This window comes from Marmota marmota, unplaced genomic scaffold (genome assembly GCF_001458135.2).
Source record: "Marmota marmota marmota unplaced genomic scaffold, marMar, whole genome shotgun sequence".
NCBI lineage: Eukaryota > Metazoa > Chordata > Mammalia > Rodentia > Sciuridae > Marmota > Marmota marmota.
The window spans coordinates 11,787,355-11,807,857 of record NW_025999960.1 but is presented as its reverse complement, the minus strand read 5'-3'; the positions used below and the strand labels follow the sequence as shown (position 1 = coordinate 11,807,857).

The 20,503-nt window shown below is 38.0% G+C and overlaps 1 protein-coding gene across 3 annotated transcripts in view; it reads right to left on the bottom strand.

Annotated features, from left to right (window-relative positions):
- Ano6 (anoctamin 6) overlaps nucleotides 1–20,503 on the bottom strand; it is a 196,445-nt gene that overhangs the window by 128,815 nt on the left and 47,127 nt on the right. Inside the window, exon 1 of one of the 3 annotated variants that reach the window (XM_048802579.1) lies at nucleotides 5,740–5,997. The exons of the other annotated variants lie outside the window; for them this stretch is intronic. Coding sequence (XP_048658536.1) covers nucleotides 5,740–5,968 — 229 coding nt within the window. The 5' untranslated portion in view covers nucleotides 5,969–5,997. Of the gene's footprint in view, nucleotides 1–5,739; nucleotides 5,998–20,503 lie in introns of those variants that run through there. 3 annotated transcript variants of the gene reach the window in all.

Below are 20,503 nucleotides of genomic sequence, written 5' to 3'. Positions count from 1 at the left end.
CATTATTCATTCGCTCTCACCAGCTAGTACTATAAATAAAAAAAAAAAACCAAAGTATATTGCAAACTTAAAAGATTCTCACTGAATTCATTAGTTCACCATCTTGAAATTTCTCAATTGCAGTAACATATCTAACATAAAATTTGCCATTTTAACCATCTTTAAGTATACCGTTCAGTGGCATTACTTATGTTCACGATGTTGCACAACCGTGACCACTATTTCCAAATCACTTTTCATCACCCCAGAGGCTCTTTAGCCAGTAAGCAGCAATTCCCATTTCCCCTTCTTCTCCATCACTGGCAATCTCTAATATTTTTCTTTTCCTGTTCTTTTATCTATTTCTAGATATTTCATGTGACTGGAATCATACAGTATTCGTCCCTTGGTTTCTGGCTCATTTCATTTAGCACAGTGCTCTCAAGTTTCATCCATGTTGTAGCCTGAATCAAAACTTCATTCCTTTTTTTATGACTGAATAACATTCCACTGTATGCAGAGACAACCTTTTGTGTGTGCATTCAACTGTTAATGAACACCGGGGCTACTTCTACATTTTGGCTATTATGAACGATGCTGCAGTGAACCTTGGCATACATGCTGGAGTCCATTTCCAAGTCTTTTGGATCTACATGTAGGAGTGGAATCTTTGGCTCATACAGAAATTCTCTAACTTTTTCAAGAACTGCCAAACTCTTTTCTACAGTTGCTACACCTTTTTAACATTCCCTTTGGCAAGTATGAGGGTTCCTTCCAATTTCTCCACGTCCTTACCAATACTTGTCATTTTCTTTTTGTGTGTGTTGGTTTTTTAATAATAGCCATCCTGGTAAGTGTTCAGTGGTACTGTGGATTTTGATTTGCATTTCCCAAATAACTAATGATGTTAAACATTTTTTCATGTGCTGTTGGCCATCTGTATACCTCCTTTGGAAGAGATAGCTGTTCAAGTCCTTTGCCTGTTTTCCAAATAGGTCATTTATCTTTTTGTTCTTGAGCAAAGGAATTCTTAACATATTCTGGATACTCAAGACTTGTCAGATACATGATTTCCAGACATTTCTCCTATCCCATCGATTGCCTTGTCACTCAATGTGTTTTGATCCACAAAAGTTTTTAATTTTAGTGAAGTACCATTTTATCTGTTTTTAATTCTTTTGTTGTTGATGCTCTTTGTGTTATATATATAAGAATCCATTGTCAAAACCAAGGTCATGATGATTAATTTTCTTGTTTTCTGCTAAGAGTTTTATGGTTTTAGCTCTTATATTTAGGTTGCTGATTCAGTTTGCGTTAATTCTTACATTAATGTGAGGTAAAGGTTTGACCTCATTCTTTTAGCAGGTGGAAATCCAGCTATCACAGCACCATATGTTGAAGAGACTCCCTTCCTCAGCAAGTGTATTTGGTACCCTTTTCAAAAAAAATCAACTGGCCATAGATGTATGGATTCCATTTCTGAACTTTTAATTATATTCCAGTACCAAAGTCATTTTTTTTTGGTCTGTGTATTAGATATTAGTAAAGTTCTTTTTAAAAAATTTTTAAATTGTTTTAATTAGTTATGTAAGACAGTAGAATGCACTTTGATACATCATATATAATGGAGTATAATTTCTCATTCTTCTAGTTGTACCAAAGTGTTTTGATCATGTAGCTTTTTAGTAAGCTTTGAAATCAGGACATGAAAGTCCTCCCACTTTGTTCTTTTACAAAATGATCTTGGCTACTTAGGGCCCCTTGCAATTCCGTATACATTTAGGGATCAGCTTTTACATATCTGCAATTTTCACCATTTAATAAACACTTCTACAACCTTTACCATCTAATAAAAAAAAGACCTTTATATTAAAAATAATACATCATGTAGCCAAAAGAGTAATTTTACTTAATTTTGCCTACTTGGCATTGTTTTTCGAAGACTGACTTCAACAATTGGTGTTCTATAAAAGGACAAATGGTATTAATTATAGAAATATATTCCAATAACATCTTGGAAGGCTATCACTATCATTTCACAATCCAAGTGGTTCAGGTCTCCTAGGGCCCTCGGGGTTCCCAGCTGAACACCAGACCGAGTTTGCAGTTGGCTGTGGTTCGGATGAAATTTGATTCTAGTCACTGACCTGTCAGTTCCCAGATTACAGTGATTGTACATGTCCTAGGGCTGAAGAAAGATACCACTCTTAAATCCTATTGTTATAAACTCAAAGCACATTTGAGTCATAACTCTACGCTTAACCTACCAAAGTAGGCCTGGTTTCAAAGCTGGCATTTACAGCCCAGGAGGAACAAGAACACAGACAGGAAGGCAGGGGAGGGGAACCACTATGGGTCCACATTCCCTTATCCAAAACCTTTGTGTTTGATTCTTTGCCAGAATTTAAAAACAAAATAACTCTTACACATATGTACTATGTATTAGTATGCACCCCCAACAGGGTCTGAAATCACATCCCTTATACAAACAGACTCATATTTTGCAGCCAAACACATGAATATTCATTCAGAGGGGCATAAAAATATAAGCAGTCTTGTGTCATCTGAGATCAGATTTCTTCATCCAGTGAGTTAGCATCTACCAGGTTTTATATAATTAGATGAATTAACAGAAAAATTTTCCCAGCACTTTTTGGATTTTTTATCGTGAATATGGAATTATTGTATGAAATTAGTAACAATTAAGAAAAGTATTCAGTATCCAATAAGAGAAAAATTCAAAGCCCCATGACAACAACTTTCTAAATGCACAAAACAAAGAGCAGGCCGATAATGCAGAACTAAATACCAAGCAACTGGAAGCAGGAAGGACTTCATAGACTCATCTCCTCTTGCCTGTCTCACAAGTTTTGTGTTAACCAGATTCTCCTCAAGAATCAGTTACAAATAAACTCTAACCCAGAAAGTGAATGCTACATTCAAGTAAAAGGAAAATCAGAACTGAAACACCATTTTTGATTGTCAAATAGGTAGAAAATAGTTTTTAACATCTAATATTAACAAAGGTGTGGGGAATCCACCCTCAGAAAGCCTGAGCTTTCTGAATAGCAATGTGGTAATATTAGCCAAAAGCTTAATATTAGTCATATCCTTTGCTCAATACAAGAGTGTTTAAATCCATTAAAATACATCTACAGGATAGTATATAATGTGATCATTTAAAATAACCTACAGAAAAATGTTCATGACAAAGAACATTTAAAATACATATTTCAATGTGAAAGATTAGATTATAAAACTATATATAGAAGACGTTAAAAAACGAAAGCAGGAATTCAGGTATCTGCCTGCACGTATTCATAATAGCATTGTTTACAATAGCTAAAGGTGTCCACTACAGATAATGGATTATCATCTGGACTTTAAAAAGAAGGAAATTCTGACATTTGACCACATGGATTAATCCTGAGGATATTATGCTAAGTGAAATAAGCCAGTCACTAAAAGACATTAAAAGAATGCCTGATTTCACTTATGAGGCACATGGAGTAGTCAAATGCATGGAGACAGGAGGGACAGTAGTAGCCAGAGGAGGAGGAGGGATGGGGAGTTACTATTTAATGTGTGTAGAGTTTCGATTTTGTAAGATGAGAAAGATTCTGGAGATGAATGTAAAACAATGTGATATGTTTAATGCCACTAAGATATACTCTTGAAAATCATTAGAACAGTAAATTTTAGGTGATGGTGTATGTGTATCACAATTAAAAAAAAAAAAGCTTAATAAAACTTAACAGTGGTGGGTTGGGCTGTACTAAGCAGCAAAGGTCAAGAACTAGACAGCTGAGCAGGAACCAGAGCTGCTCCGAGCTTCACCCTCCTTGGACGGAGACTTCTCCTCCGCCACTGGAGTCCTGAACCATTGTCTGAGGAGAATGCTCTCAGGGCAGTTGGGCTTTTATCACTTGCCTAGGTTTTAATTCTCCCCTCTGCCATGAGCCACTTGCCAATGAACTGGAAAGTATATTATTTTCAAAAACAAACCAAACCCTGTATTTATTGTAGGACCTAAGGCTTTGTAGAGGCAAAAATAAATTTGGGGGGGGGGGGGGAATGAGTACTGAATATCAGGTGACTTTTATTTTCTTCTTAATAACTTCTATTTTTTTTTCCAAATTTTCCACAAACAAAAAACAAACATGAACATAAAAAAGCATCTCAGTCATAACATCTCCACCCCTCACCATGCCTGGCAAAAGCTTGCTGCTGTGCCTCAAGTCCTCACCACTTCAGTAAATTCCCCCAACAAATAAATCAGACCAAAGTTACTGGAGTCCTCCGTGAAAACTTTCCCTCATTCTTCCACATCCAGTTCCTCAATAAATCCTGTCAAGTTTGCAAAATCTACCCAAAAGCCAGCTATGGCCTCTCACTCCTGCAGGGCCTACATAATAAGAGGTAATGCTTGAAGAGTGCTTGATGTATCCCAGTGCCTATTTTATATCTAAGTTCTTTATATACATGAACCCACTGCATCCTCACAGTAGCCTATGAGGTAGGATCAGTACAACAGTCACCTTTATACCTCTGATGAAGAGAAGTCAAGTCTTTTTTCTAAAATCACAGAGCTAATGAACCATAGGTCAGAATTTGAGACTGGGTGCTCACAGGTTATAGTCTTAACCACTCTATTATCCTGCCCCTTAGCCTTCTGCAGCTTGAGTTCTCTCAATATTCAGATCTCTGTTCAATGTCTCTGCCTCTGAAGTGTCCCTGAAATCTTAAATAACCCCATAGTAGAATGACCATTTTGTCACCTTGCTGAACTTTCCTTTGGTACTTAATTGACAATTACACATTAAGTATATGAGATGAATGAGGGCAGAGATTTCACCTTATGGTAGCTGAGTCCAATGCACCAGAACAGTGTGTGGACTCTGTTCGGCACTCCCTAATTGTCTGTTAAATGGCCAACCAAACGAATGCTTAACTTCCATGAGGGTGGCTGGTGGGGCCAGTCAGACCTGAACCGAAATCCAGACCTACACTTTCTAACCGTGGGCTTGGCAGCACACTCAACCTCCTTGTGCCTCTGTGCACTTAAAATTTCCTTAAATTCTTTTCATTTTTTAAAGAAGAATATAACTTTTTGTAGTATATTGAGAAATAAAGATGTAACAGAACATTTAATAAGTTACTGTAAACATCAAAAATTAAGGAAAGACAGGGATAAAGATGTAGCTCAATGGTAGAATGCAAGGCTAGCATGAAAAGTTCAAGTTTCAAGTAGTCACACCACCACCAAAAAAAAAAAAGAGTTAATAAAGTATATGCGAATTCTAATACTAAAAATTGAAAAACATATTAGCTCTACCTAAATTCCATTTTTATGCATTCTCTGTTGTACACTTACTTAGAAATTTCCAAATCATGTCCACTACTTAACTTTCAAATGTATGTATACATTTTATAAGCCATTAGTTACATAGCAGATGAAAGTACAAAGATTTCTTCTGAAAGGATCAGTTTTATTATTTTTATAAATTTTTGGAAAATGTAACTGAATGGTTAAGATGATTTAAATTCATATTAGCCACCACCTGCCATGCTATCGCTCAGAGGTAACTCAGTGAAAATCAAATGCAACCCTGGTAGTAAAAGCCTTGCCGCCTTCTTCACCCCTTGACTGTCCAGAAGCCTTGGGAGATTTTTGAGAAGTAGGGCCTCCAGATGCAGCCCAGTCATTCTCTTTTGCTGCAGGAGTGGGGATTGGGATGGCCATGGTGATGGCTAACTTACTCGAAGCATCTGGCTCTGTGCCCTTCATCTGAGCGCTGCTCCCCTTCAGCCTGCCACACTCACAACCTCCTCTCCAGATTTCCTGGTGATGTAGATGACTCCACGGGATTACCCTGGTAAGTCTTTGGACGGCAGCGTTTCTCAACTCTGAATACAGTGCTATTGAAGGTCTGAATCTATTCCACTCGCTCACAGAGAAATGATCAACCTTTTGTGTCTCTTCTTTCATTACATTTTACTTGATCATCAATTCTATAACCCGAAATTCTTGTTTAGCTGATGGTTAACTTCTCCTAGTACTCTCTTCGGTACCCAGTACCAAAGCAGGGAGAGAGAGAGTACTAGGAGAATGAGAGGCAGGCAGATCCAAACATTAACACTGTGTCCCAATTTGGGAGCTCTTTATTTAATGGGTTCAAAGTTTCTTTTAGAAACTCGACAGGGACTTGAACTGTGTGATCATTCTCCAGCTGTCCAGCCACATCTAAAGAGGCTCGGGAATGTCTACTCCATAAATACCACAATAAAGTTCTTCAATGTGATTTTTTTAAAAAAACAAATAACATTACCTAAATATAGTTAAATCGCCTTAGAGATTCAAGCTATTTAAAATTTCTTAAATATGCACTTTACATGTTAATTACAGAAATGATACATATGACAGAACTCAGAATACCTCTCCCTAGGGAATGAGTTATAATTCTGCTGTTTATTTCAGGATCAAATGTCTTTGGTTTCTGGTCCTTTGTGAGTTCATATAATGCCTGGTTTTGTTCTTGTCCTATGTTTTCATGTACCAAGTCTATATAAGTAACATACTTTCACAAATAACTATCATTTATTTAGCATGCAATATGATCTAAGGACAACACTAGGTCTTAGAGATATAAAAATGACCACCGAGAAGATATAAAAATGGCCATATGAAGGCTTTAAGCAAATAAAATATCCAAGTGACCCTCTAGGGAGAATCAATGCCTGCAGAGGGCTGGGGAACCCAAGAAGAGATTCCTAAACCAGCCTGGCAGGGTGCTGAAGAGGTGGTCCCAAAGGCAAGTCCTGATGGACATCTATAAGGAAACAGGAAACCCTCTAAGAGGCCACTCTGCTAAGAAAACCCAGGGGGAACTAACAGAGATGGTGATAGTAGAGATGAACAGAAATAGATGGAGTGCAGTGATAAGAAGCTGTTAGAATCAACAGACATCACAGGCTGATTGGAAAGGAAGGTCAGAAATGTCTAGGAGTCCTGTCTGACCTGGGCTACTGGTTTACTAGGTAAGAAGTGTCTTCCAAATCTCCAACTCTTCATTCACCAGTTTCAGTAGGAAGTCTTCCTACCGTTTTGTAGAGAAAGTAGAAAAATAGATATGATCACATGGTGAGTCCCTTTACTGAATTGACCAAATCATATTCGTTTATTAATTCAGCCAACAAATATTTATTGCATGGCTGCTTTGTGCTAATACTGGGAAAGCTCTGAGGATACAGCAGTAGCTGAGGACCCTGCCTCCCCACATTCCCACCATCTCCAACATCCTCCAAAGCCTCTTTCTATTCTGTGTTTCCCATTCCCTCTAGCCTTCTCACTATAGATTACTCAGTACTTTATCCTATGACTTCAACCTATTCTTTATTCTTTTATCAACATTCATTTCTCCTCAAATTTCTGCCATCTACTAAAAAAACAAAAAAAAAAAACAAAAAAAAAAAACACCTCCTTGGGCAATGAAACACAATCAAAATGTCAAATGTGCATAACTTTGATCCCACAATTCCACTTTAGAAACTTGTTACACAAAAATTCCGCATACATGTGAAAAGATGCAAGTGTGCACAAGTATGTTCTGGTGTTCACTGGAGAGAGCAAAACTTATGAGAGAAAAAATGTCTAAACTCAAGATGCTACTATAGCAAAACAGAGTATCACACATTTGCTTTATGCAGTGACATGTCTGAAATGTATGAACAAAAATGCAAACTTTAGCCAACTCCATAGCAATAAGCTCAAATTTTATAAAGTGTTATAAATGTGTGTGTGTGGGGGGGGGGTCATGAGCGTAGAAAAATCTTGAAAGATATACTTCAAATTATTAACTGTGTCTACATATGAGGGAATGCAACTATGGAAAAGAATCTCAAGTCATATTTTTTAATGCTTAAAAAAATAAAGTTTTAAGAGACAGGGTCTCACCAGGTTGCTTAGCACCTCACTTTTGCTGAGGCTGGTTTTGAATTTGATATCCTCCTGCCTCAGCCTCCCAAGCTGCTGGGATTACAGGCATGCACCACTGCACCTGGCTCCTAATGCTTAAAACTTTTACAATGAGTATATACTGCTTTGCAATCAGGATAAAACATTAAAGATAAGAGGTTACCATAAAAAATTAAAACAATTTCAATCAGCCTTTTCCATTATGGCATCTAGTGCACTGTAACACAGTCCAAACTCCTCAATACTACTGATGAGGGTCTAGGTGTGCTCGTGCCCCTCCAATGCACATTCAGCCTCTACCACACACTTGCCAGCTCTGGCAAAGGTCAACAATGACTTGCACACCGCTAAACCTAATGTCTATTTTCCAAATTCCCATGAGATGCCTCCATGACATCTCAACAGTCATAGACACAGCTGACCAAGACATCTTTCAAAGACACTCTTGTCTATTGGCTTCATTCTCTTAAAGGTCCTCCCATGTCTCTAGTCTCCTCTGTTGGTGCCTCCTCTTTGACTAGACCTTTACTTCTGAAAATATTCAGGGCTCCACGCAAGCACTGCTCCTCTATGATCCACAGCATCTATTAACACATCCAGGCTAACGTCTTCAAGTACATGGCTCCATCTCAGATACATTTCTATTTCTCTTTTAAAGTTCCAGATTCATGCGTTCCACTGCTTGTGTGACACTTCCATTTGAAAACACCATAAGCATCTCCAACTTGGTGTTCACAAAGGACTTAAGATTATGTCTCCACAAACACTTTGTCACCCAAAGTTATTTTTTCTTTGTTATTTTTTTATTCAGTAAATTATACCACCACCTATTCAGCTGGTCAAGTCAGAAACCTGGTTGTCATTCCCGACTACCTTCTCTCCTTATCCCTCACAGCCAAACATTCAGTGTCTTATTGTGCTAAGATTCTTTGATCCTGTCCTCCTCTCTCCATTTCACCCTGCCAAGCCCCCAGCACGATTGCAGTAATCTCCTAACCAGTTCCCCACCAGCAACTTTCATCCTCTTCCAACTCCAATTCCTTTCCGCAGCCAAAATGACCTTTGAAAATAAAATTCTGAACCAGTACTTTTCTGCTTTAAACCTTCCAATGGCTTCCTACTAGGAAGACATGGCATGTATCACAATGGAATATTATATTCAGCCACAAAAATAAATTTTGTCATTTGCAGTGACATGAATGAAAATGGAGGACATCGTCTTAAATGACATAAGCCAGGCACAGAAAGCTATACTGCATGTTCTCACTCATAGGTGGAAATTACAAAGTTTGTCTCAAAGAAGTAGAGAACAGAATGGTGGTTTCCAGACCTGGGAGAGTGTGGGGGAGAGAAAGAAGGAGAGAGGAAAGTTCATCTAATGAGTAGAGAGGGGTGCTGATGGAGAGGAGGAATAACTTCTAACATTCAGTATGATAACTGAAGTTGACAATAATCAATTGTATATTTTAAAATAGATAGTAGAGAGGGATTTAAATGTTCCCAGCACAAAATAATGATAAATGTCTGGGGTGATGGATATGCCAATTACCATGATCTGATCATTACACATTGTATACAAATATTGAAATTTCATGCTGTACTCCATAAATGATCAATTGAAAATATATTTTTTAAAAATGAGAGTCCATCATGAGAATCAGGGTTACATTTATTTGATTTACTGTAGAACCTCCGTGCCTAGCCAAGGTCTTTGCACATACTTGACCCTAATAAATATTTCCTGAATAAATGAATGACATACAGAAGCATCTAGGTGGCTATGAGGTTTAGAAAGGTATGTTTTTAATTCCTTGTCTGTTGTGCCTCATTTTATAAGGTGAAATTCATGTATTCATATTACATATCCTCTCTCACACACAAATATTGATGGAAAATAGTGAAAGAAAAATAAGTAGGAAGGATCAGTGATGGGGAAAGATACAGGTGAAGGTGTTAATATTAATCTGAAAGATCAGATAAAGGAGAAACCAAAATTGAGTATAAGCATACATTTATATATGCATTATATATAAATTAAATATAATGTTCGTATTATATGAATTATATACTACACATACATAATGGACACATTTTGTACATATATATTTTGCAAGGAGGGAGAGAAAAGAAGTTGAGGCAGTAACCCTGAAAGTGTCCATTTCCTCCCTGAGCAAGAGGATCTACTGCCAAGGAGGGCAGAGGGTGTGGTATGAATACTGAGGAAAAGAAAGAGTCTGAACTTCTGTGACTGACACCAAAGGGTTGGCCGACTTGGCCTGCCAGGCTCCATTCTGTCTTTTTCCCCCTACACTATTCAAATGCTCAAGAGTCTGATTTTCTTTTGGCCCCTTTTCTGGAGAGTCGGTGCAAGAATCCAGTGTATCACAACAACCAGAGGAACTAGGCAGAATGACTCCTCCCTTGCCCCCAAGGAGATTCTGTCCTAGTAATTGGGGTGTGGCTGGCTTTGATGTACACCTCATCTTGTGAACCAGTGCCCTAGGGAACCTCTCCCTGGTCTCTAGGTCACAAGCTGAGCACACTGGGATGATGATCAACACCCCAAGTCAAAACCACAGTGACATGCAATGTCCACTATCTTTCAACCAACAGAGAAACAGCAACTTGGAGAAGAGAAAAAACATACAGATGGGTCTGTTATCTCCTTGCACATGGCTCTGATGGGAAGTGCATTTTTCCTGGTGGGTGCTGCCAGGTTAGCCATCACTGCCAGAGGGCAAAGTGGGAAAAATTAGACTTCTTTGGACATTATCTTTCCTATTCTTCTGTTCAAAACTAAAATTTTATCTAGCAGTCAAGAACATGAATCCAAGAATATTTTGGAGCGGAACAGTCCTTAGCTGAAAATAGCCCAGAGGAAAACTTTGGAATTTTTAACCTTATAACAGACTCTTGTTCAGGAGATATGAGTTGCAATTTTAGTTAACAGCTTAAAGATGTCAGAATTACTGAAACTGACTGACAAATACACAGAAAAATTTAAAATTTACCTGTCTTCTACCAGCTGCTGCACCTCTATTTCCTATTCTGGTGTTCAATTACAAATGAATCTCTGTCTTCTTTTTATTTGTTCATTTTAGATATATATGGCAGTCGAGTGTATTCTGACATATCATTCATACATGGAGTATAACTCACCACTCTTGTGGTTGAACATGATGTGGAGTTTCACTAGTCGTGCATTCATATATGAACCTAGGAAAGTTACGACTGATTCATTCTACTGTGTTTCCTATTCCCATTACCCGCCCCTTCCCCGACTCCAAATTGCCTATAATCCCAGTAGCTCAGGTGGCTGGAAGGTTCAAAGCCAGTCTCAGTAACTTAGTGAGGCTCTAAGCAACTTATCGAGACCCTGTCTCAAAATAAAAAGGGCTAGGGATGTGACTCAGTGGTTAGGTATCCCTGGGTTCAATTCCTGGTACCAATAAATAAACAAATGGACAAACAAATCTATATGTAAAAAGAGACCTTGAAATTACCTATTTCAATTACTGATCAATAGAAAATAAGAACAAGAGAGAAAGTTCAAATTTAAGGAGCTGGTAGCAAATCTAGGAATAGAACTCAAGTCTCCCAATTCTTAGTCCAGGGACTTTCCACCGTATCACACTCCCAGCTCTTCAACTCAAGAGGACTCAAGTCCATGAAATGGAGACTTACTGCTTGCACAGAAATGTGCTTCACATGTGTGACCAAATGCCTCACAAACGGCAATTTAAAACTCATGTCAGTAAGACTTTTATTTGAAGAAGGATTACCAAACATATGCATTTAGCTCTGCTACTACCAGAACACAAACCAATAAGGGTGAAATAGAGGACACAGCAACAAAATTTTCGAAGGCAGAGAGTAAATAGGCTAGTGGCAAGTGGCTTAACAGACTAGACAAAGCTCCATCCTAAACTAGGGAAGACTGTGGCAATTTCATTTAACTGCAAACCCTCAAGGCTGAGGGACTGGCAACATAGGCTCCTCTGGAAGTAGAAAGGGGAGGGTGGCAAGAGAACAGGTTCCAAGTCTAAGTAGTAGACAGCATGAAGACAGTGAGTCCCCCACCAGCCCAGATCCCACCCAGAAGAAGACTGGGGACCTATTCTCTAGAAAGAGTCTACAGGGCATCTTTGGACTGAAAGATACCAAGCCCAGTCAACAATGAGGTTCCATAAAGACAGATTACACAAAAAAAATGACTGCTAATTAGTGGATACTGATCTATGATGGGGAAGGGCTGGGAAGAATGGAGGAACTTTGAATTGAGCAAAGGGGAGAGGGTAGAGAGGGGTTATGGTCATAGGAAAGATGGTGGAATGAGATGGACATCATCACCCTAGGGACATGTGTGATTGCACGAATGGTGCGTCTCTACGCCATGTACAACCAGAGAACTGAAATGTTGCACTCCATTTCTGTACGATGAATTGAAATCCATTCTGCTATCATGTACAACTAAGTAGAAATAAAAAAATTTAAAAAGTAATTTTTCTTTTGAAAAGTAAAATCACTTATTTCGTGGGGGAAAAAAGACTGCTGATATTTTCTTCTAAATGTCTACTTAGCTTTCTGATTGGTTATATTTTCTACTCACAATATGATTAGTTCGAAGTTTAAAAGAGGGAAAAAAAGGCCTAAAAATACTAACATCAGGTTTCCTAAAAACAAATACACAGAACTGGATGTGATGGGGCACACCTGTAATCCCAACTCCTTAGGAGGGCGAGGAAGGAGGACTGCAAGTTTGAGGCCAGCCTCAGTAACCAAGTGAGAATTGGTCCCAAATTTTTTAATAAATTAAAAGATATGGGGATGTAGCTTAGTGGTACAGCATCCCTGTTCAATCCCCAATACTGGAAATTAAAAAATAAAAAAAAATAAAACCGTTCAGTTAAATCACCCGAGAATTACAGAAAAGAATGGCAAGGCTTCCTAGATATTAAGGACATCATGTACCAGAAAAACAGCAAAGCAACTTGGAAAAGAGAAAATGACCAGAAGAAGAAATTAAAGAACTAGAATCTCCAGGGAACTGAGAAAAAGCACATTCATGAAAACAGGACAAAATGTTACCAAACAGAGTCACCAAAAAAAGAGAAATATTCAGAAAATACTCTTGGAAATTAAAATAATGCTACCTCCCAAAAAAAAAATAAAACAGAAAGCGTGAAAGATAAAATTCAGGAAATATTTGAGGCTGGGGTTGTGACTCAGTGGTAGAGCACTTGCCTAGCATGTGTGAGACTCTGGATTCAATTCTCAGCACCACCTAAAAATAAATAAAATAAAGGTCCATTGACAACTAAAAAATATTTTTTAAAAATTAAGGAAATGTTCAATAAAGCTGAGCAAAAAGAGATAGAAAACAGTAATCATAAAAAAAAAATTAGGGGACAAATTCAGAATAGCCAATATCCAAATAAAAGAAGTATTCATGTCCAAAGAAACAGAAGGCAAATACTTGAGTTTCCCAACTCAGAAGAGCATTTTTCCCTAGATTTGAAGAATATGTTTCTCCCAAAACTGAAGGATGGCTTTTCTTCTGAGAGTGCGGGGATTGTGGAGGGTAAATGGAGGGAGATAACTTCCCCTAGTAAAATACCTAGTAAGTTTCCAACATATTAATCCTTATAAAAATTTCCAGAGTTTAAAGAGAAAACATTTTCATACAAAGGATCATAAGTCAAAATGTGACTCAAGGAACTTTCCAAGGAAGTTCAAGAACAACTCTCATAAGTAGAAGGCTTCAAAATTCCGACAGCAGGTGACTTTTACCCTAGAACTAAGCAATTAGTTAAGCCTTTGCTTAAAAGCCAGAAAAGAATACAGGCATTTTCAGACCTGTAAGTCTCAAAAAATTACCTCTTTCATTCGTATCCTTTCTCCAGGAGGCAGTGAAAACTGTGCTCCACCAAAACGAAGTAGTAAGCCAACAAAGAGTAAGACTTAAACTTGGATTTCTAAGGCAAGACAGAAGCTAAAGGAATCCTCGGGTTGGTGGTAAGAGGGTATCACTCACAGCCCTGAGCTTGGAGAACAACTTAGACAAAGTGGGGAGGACCATAAGGCTCCAGAAGACCCTTTCCCACAAAAGATGAATTAATTAATTCCCTGTGTGGCTGGTTACACTGAGAGGAGATTTACAACTGGGGAAGAATTTGAGGTTGAATTATTCATAACCACATCAAAAATTAAGAAAAAATTCAAAAGTCAATATCTATTGCATAGTCTTGAGAAGAAAAGTAATCAAACTCTATTACATGGCTCATCTGCGGAGAGCATTACATAGTTACAGTAAAGTAAACACTAAATATTGATCTTATCAAAATTACAATGCGATTACAATACAACCACATTTGGGAGAATGGGGGTGGAGAAGGTTTGTATGAGAAGAGGCAAGGGGCAAGTGTAGATGAAAGAGAGCTAAATAATCCCTTTGGCATCAATGAACAATGCCCAAACTGAAAAATAGACAAGTTACAATTTAGGAATGTTTTACAGATAACAGTATAGAGAAAAATGTTAGAAGAATTGGCTGAAGGTGAAAACACTGGGCGCTGAGGAATAGAGAACAGAAGGGATTCGAGAGGCTGCTGCTTTTCCTAGCAAATCTTACAGTGTTATTTAACTATTGATTATGTAAACACACTAATTATATAAAACATTGACAAAAAAACTAAAAACTTTCCATTTTTCCCCATTAAAAAAGAAAGAAGAGGGAGCACTCATGTCAAACACCCCATAAACCCTTACACAGAAATGTAAGATTGACTCTTCTGGCACCTGCTATATGCCAGGCACCGTGCTAGATGCAGAGATGTAACAAGGAACAAAGCAGAAAACATCCCTTTTCTGAGAGCTTATATTCCATAATAAAAGCTAAGTGTAAACACTTTTTAAATAACTAACTCTGCTTAGTGACAAGGAAATAAGTAGGTTGCTACAATACAGAATCAGAGGGAAGCATTTTATTTTTTAGACAGAGTGGTCAGAAGAGGCTCCCTAAGGAGTGATACTGGAGACTTGAAAGGATGAGGAGTTGGCCATGCGGGGCTCAAGGAAGAGCATTCCAGGAAGAGGGGAGCAAGCCAACAGTTCTGAAGCAGAAAAAATCTTGGTGTGCTCAAGGATATCATCAAAGACCACTGTGACTGCAGAATAAAGAGATGAGAAACTGGGGGACAAAATGACCTAGAAGAGGGAGCCAGAGCCTGATGACACCATGCACTGACAGGTATGCAATGGCGTGGCCTCACAGCATCTGCTGTGGGAACAGGGGAAACCACAGACCAGTTAGCAGACAACTGTTGAGCTTCAGGCAACAATCCTGGCTAAAGTGGAGAGAAAAAAGACAAATTCAGAATCATTTAGAAAATAGAACTGAAGGTCCTGGAAGGAGGGAGGGCCACGAATGAGAAGTCAAGGAAGAGCACAGTCCATGTAGATAACCTGTATCTAACTTTGGAAACTGGGAGGATAGTAGTACCATTTTCTGAGATCATGAAGACCTGGGGAGAAGAGGCAGGATGGGATAGACAGGACAAGGAAGAAAATCAGCTTAAACCTTAGACGTGCATATTCAAGGTAGATGCCGATGGGGCAGAAGGATATAGGGTCTTGAATATTCCCTTGGGGAGTCCTCAGTTAATTAGTGGTATTGACACCTGGGGGCATCCATGAGCATACAGCAAGAGAAGAGGGTCTAAACCACACCATGAAGAACTCAACATTCTCAAGTCTTGTCAAGAAGAAAATGCCAGAAAAGGATCAAGGCATGACTAGCAGGGAAGGGAAAGCCAAGTCAGGAGGTAATTTCGAGAAGAGAATGGAAAACTGTTCTTAAAGCTTTTCAGAGCTCCAGTAAGATGGGAATGTATCCACTGGAAGCAGTGACATGATGATCTTGAATGACCCTGACAAAGAAGAGTGATGGAAAAAAAGATAGCAAACTATAACACGCAGAAGAGTAAGTGAGTAATAAAGAGGCTGCCGTAGATACGGATAATATTTTAGAAATTTTGCTTAGAAAGGAATAGAGAATGGATAAGAGATGGATAGGGACACAAGGGTCTAGAAAGGGTTTTCGGTTTTTAACATGAGGGCACCAGAGCATCAATTCCCTCGTTCCTTCAGTCACCCAGAACACCATCCTCGTGGAGCTTCCAATCTCCTGGGGGCAGAAACAATGAACACACTGACTTCAGGTGGAAATAACTGCTTGGAAGATGAGCAAGGGTGGTTAGGAAGGCAACAAGTAACAGTGATATTTTAAATAGGTGACCCAGGGATGCCAGCTCTGCGTAGGTGACATGCAAGTGAGAAAACTGGATAAAGTGCAGGAGCAAGTATCCTAGGTGAGGAAGAAGGTGGAGGTATGAGAAGGCGGAACCCAGATGAAAACATTGGCCTCTGCAGTGGGGTGGTGGTGAGAAGTCCAGGGGCAGCAGGAGGCCAGCACGCCTGGAACAGAGTGAGAAACAGGCAGACCAGGAAGAAATAAGGATAAAGAGGGGGCATGGGCCTTCATAGCAAAGAGTTTAGGGTTTGGATTTTTTTAATGATTTTTATTTATTTATTTTACTTGCATTACAATTCTTAATACACCATTATACAATAATGTATCATATCTCTGATTATATATAAGGTATATTGACACCAAATTCACATCTTCATACATATATTTTGTATAATGATGAGGGTCTCCTTTCACCATCCATGCTATTCCCTTTCTCCCTCCCTTTCCCTCCTACCCCTATTCCCTATCTAGAGGTAATCTTCCTCCCTTGCTCTCCCTCCCAACCCCATTTTGAGTCACCCCCCTTATATCAGAGAAGACATTCGACATTTGTTTCTTTGGGACTGGCTAACTTCACTTAGCATAATCTTCTCTAATGCCATCCATTTCCCTGCAAATGCCATGATCTTATTCTTTTTATTGCTGAGTAATATTCCATTGTGTATAAATGCCACTTTTATTATCCATTCATCCACTGAAGGACATCTAGGTTGGCTCCACAGTTTAGCTATTGTGAATTGTGCTGCTATAAACATTGATGTGGCTGTGTCCCTGTAATATGCTGTTTTTAGGTCCTTTGGGTATAGTCCGAGGAGAGGGATAGCTGGGTCAAATGGTGGCTCCATTCCCAGTTTTCCAAGGAATCTCCATACTGCTTTCCAAATTGGCTGCACGAATTTGCAGTCCCACCAGCAATGTATGAGTGTATCTTTTTCCTAGCATCCTCTCCAGCACTTGTTGTTGTTTGACTTCATAATGGCTGCCAATCCTTCTGGAGTGAGATGGTATTTTAGAGTAGTTTTAATTTGCATTTCTCTGATTAGCTAGAGATGATGAGCATTTTTTCGTATATTTGTTGATTGATTGTATATCCTCTTCTGAGAAGTGTCTGTTCAGGTCCTTGGCCCATTTATTGATTGGATTATTTGGGGTTTTTTGGTGCTTATCTTGTTCAGCTCTTTATATACCCTAGAGATTAGAGCTCTATCTGATGTGTGAGGGGTAAAAATTTGTTCCCAGGATATAGGCCCCCTATTCACCTCACATATTATTTCTTTTGCTGAGAAAAAACTTTTTAGTTTTAATTCATCCCATATGTTGATTCTTGGTTTTAATTCTTGTGTTATAGGCGTCTTATTAAGGAAGCTGGGGCCTAGCCCCACATGATGGAGATTAGGTCCTACTTTTTCTTCTATTAGATGCAGAGTCTCTGGTTTAATCCCTAGATCCTTGATCCATTTTGAGTTAACTTTTGTGCATGGTGAGAGAGAGGGATTCAATTTCATTTTGTTGCATATGGATTTCCAGTTTTCCCAACACCATTTGTTGAAGATGCTCTCCTTTCTCCAGTGCATGGTTTTGGCACCTTTAATATAAGGTAGTTGTAATTTTGTGGGTTAGTTTCTGTGTCCTCCATCCTGTACCACTGGTCTACTAGCCTGTTTTGGTGCCAGTACCATGCTGTTTTTATTATTATTACTCTGTAGTATAGTTTAAGGTCTGGTATAGCAATACCACCTATTTCACTCTTCCTGCTTAGAATTGCTTTAGCTATTCTGGGTCTCTTATTTTTCCAGATGAATTTCATGATTGTTTTTTCTATTTCTATGAAGAATGCCATTGGGATTTTGATTGGAATTGCATTGAACCTGAATAGTGCTTTTGGTAGTATGGTCATTTTAATAATATTAAGTCTGCCTATCCATGAGCAAGGTAGATCTTTCCATCTTCTAAGGTCTTCTTCTATTTATCTCTTTAGGGTTCTATAGTTTTTATTGTAAAGATCTTTCACCTCTTTTGTTAGGTTGATTCCCAAGGTTTTGTTTTTGTTTTTGTTTTTGTTTTTAGGATATTGTGAATGGGGTAGTTTTCTTCATTTCCTTTTCAGAGGATTTGTCACTGATATACAGAAATGCCTTTGATTTATGGGTGTTGATTTTATATCCTGCCACTTTGCTGAATTCATTTACTAGTTCTAGAAGTTTCTTGGTAGAGTTTTTTGGGTCTTCTAGGTATAGAATCATATCATCAGCAAATAATGCTAGTTTAAATTCTTCTTTTCCTATAGTTATTCCTTTAATTTCTTTTGTCTAACTGCTCTGGCCAGTGTTTCAAGAACTATATTGAATAGTAGTGGTGAGAGAGGGCATCCCTGTCTTGTTCCAGATTTTAGAGGGAATGCTGAAGGCATTAGAATGACGCTGGCCTGAGGCTTAGCATAGATAGCTTTTACAATGTTGAGGTAAGTTCCTGTGATCCCTTTTTTTTTCTAGCGTTTTGAACATAAAAGGATGCTGTATTTTGTCAAATGCTTTTTCTGCGTGTGTCAAGATGATCAGATGGTTCTTATCTTTAAGTCTATTGATGTGATGAATTACATTTATTGATTTCCATATGTTGAACCAATCTTGCATCCCGGGGATGAATCCCACTTGATCATGGTGCACAATCTTTTTGATATGTTTTTGTATCCGATTTGCCAGAATTTTATTGAGGATTTTTGCATCTATATTCATTAGAGATATTGGTCTGAAGTTTTCTTTCTTTGAGATGTCTTTGTCTGGTTTTGGAATCAGGGAGATATTGGCCTTGTAGAATGAATTTGGAAGTACTCCCTCTTTTTCTATTTCCTAAAATAGATTGTAGAGTATTGGAATTAGTTCTTCTTTAAAGGTCTTTTAAAACTCTACTATATATCTGTCTGGTCCTGGGCTTTTCTTGGTTGGTAATCTTTTGATGGCTTCTTCTATTTCCTCGCTTGATATTGGTCTGTTTAAGTTGTGTATATCTTCCTGACTCAATCTGGGAAGATCACATGAATTACAGAATTTATCAATGCCTTCACTATCTTCTATTTTATTAGAGTGTAAAATAGAAGATAGTGAAAATAATTTCTAATTATCTTCTGTATTTCTGTAGTGTCTGTTATGATATTGCCTTTTTCGTCCCATATGCTAGTAATTTGGGTTCTCTCTCTTCTTCTCTTTGTTAGCAATGGCTAAGGGTCTGTCAATCTTATTTTTTTTTTTCCAAAGAACCAACTTTTACTGATTTTTTATTTTGATTTTTTCAATTGATTGATATTTATTTTGATTTTTTCAGTTGTTTCTCTTGTTTCGATTTCATTGATTTCAGTTCTGATTTTAATTATTTCTTGCCTTCTACTGCATTTTCTGCTCATTTGTTCTTCTTTTTCTAAGGCTTTGAGATGTAGTGTGAGGTCACTTATTTGTTGGCTTTTTCTTCTTTTAAGGAATGAACTCCATGCAATGAATTTTCCTCTTAGTACTGCTTTCATAGTGTCCCAGAGATTTCGATATGTTGTGTCTAAGTTTTCATTTACCTCTAAGAATTTTTAAATTTCTTCCTTGATGTCTTCTGTAACCCATTCTTTATTCAATAGCATATTGTTCATTCTCCATGTGATGCAGGAATTTTTCTTCCTTATTTTATCATTGATTTCCAATTTCATTCCATTATGATCAGCTAAAATGCATGGTAGCATCTCTACTCCTTTGTATTTGCTAAGAGTTGCCCTGTAACATAATATATGATCTATTTTTGAGAAGAATCCACATGCTGCTGAGAAAAAATTGTATCTGCTTGATGTTGGTTGATATATTCTATATATATCAAAGAAGTCTAAGTTATTAATTGTGTTATTGAGTTCTAGTTCTTTATTCAACTTTTGTTTGGAAGATCTGTCCAGTGGTGAGAGGTGTGTGAAAATCACCCATGATTATTGTGTTGTGGTCTATTTGACTCTTGAACTTGAGAAGGGTTTGTTTGATGTACATAGCTGCACCACTGCTTGGGGCATATATATTAATTAGTGTTATGTCTTGTTGGTGTATGGTTCCCTTGAGCAGTATGTAGTGTCCTTCTTTATCCCTTTTGATTAACTTTGGCTTGAAGTGTATTTTATTTGATATGAGTATGGACACCCCTGCTTGCTTCTGAGGTCCATGTGAATGGTACGATTTTTCCTAAACTTTCACCTTCAGTCTGTGTATGTCTTT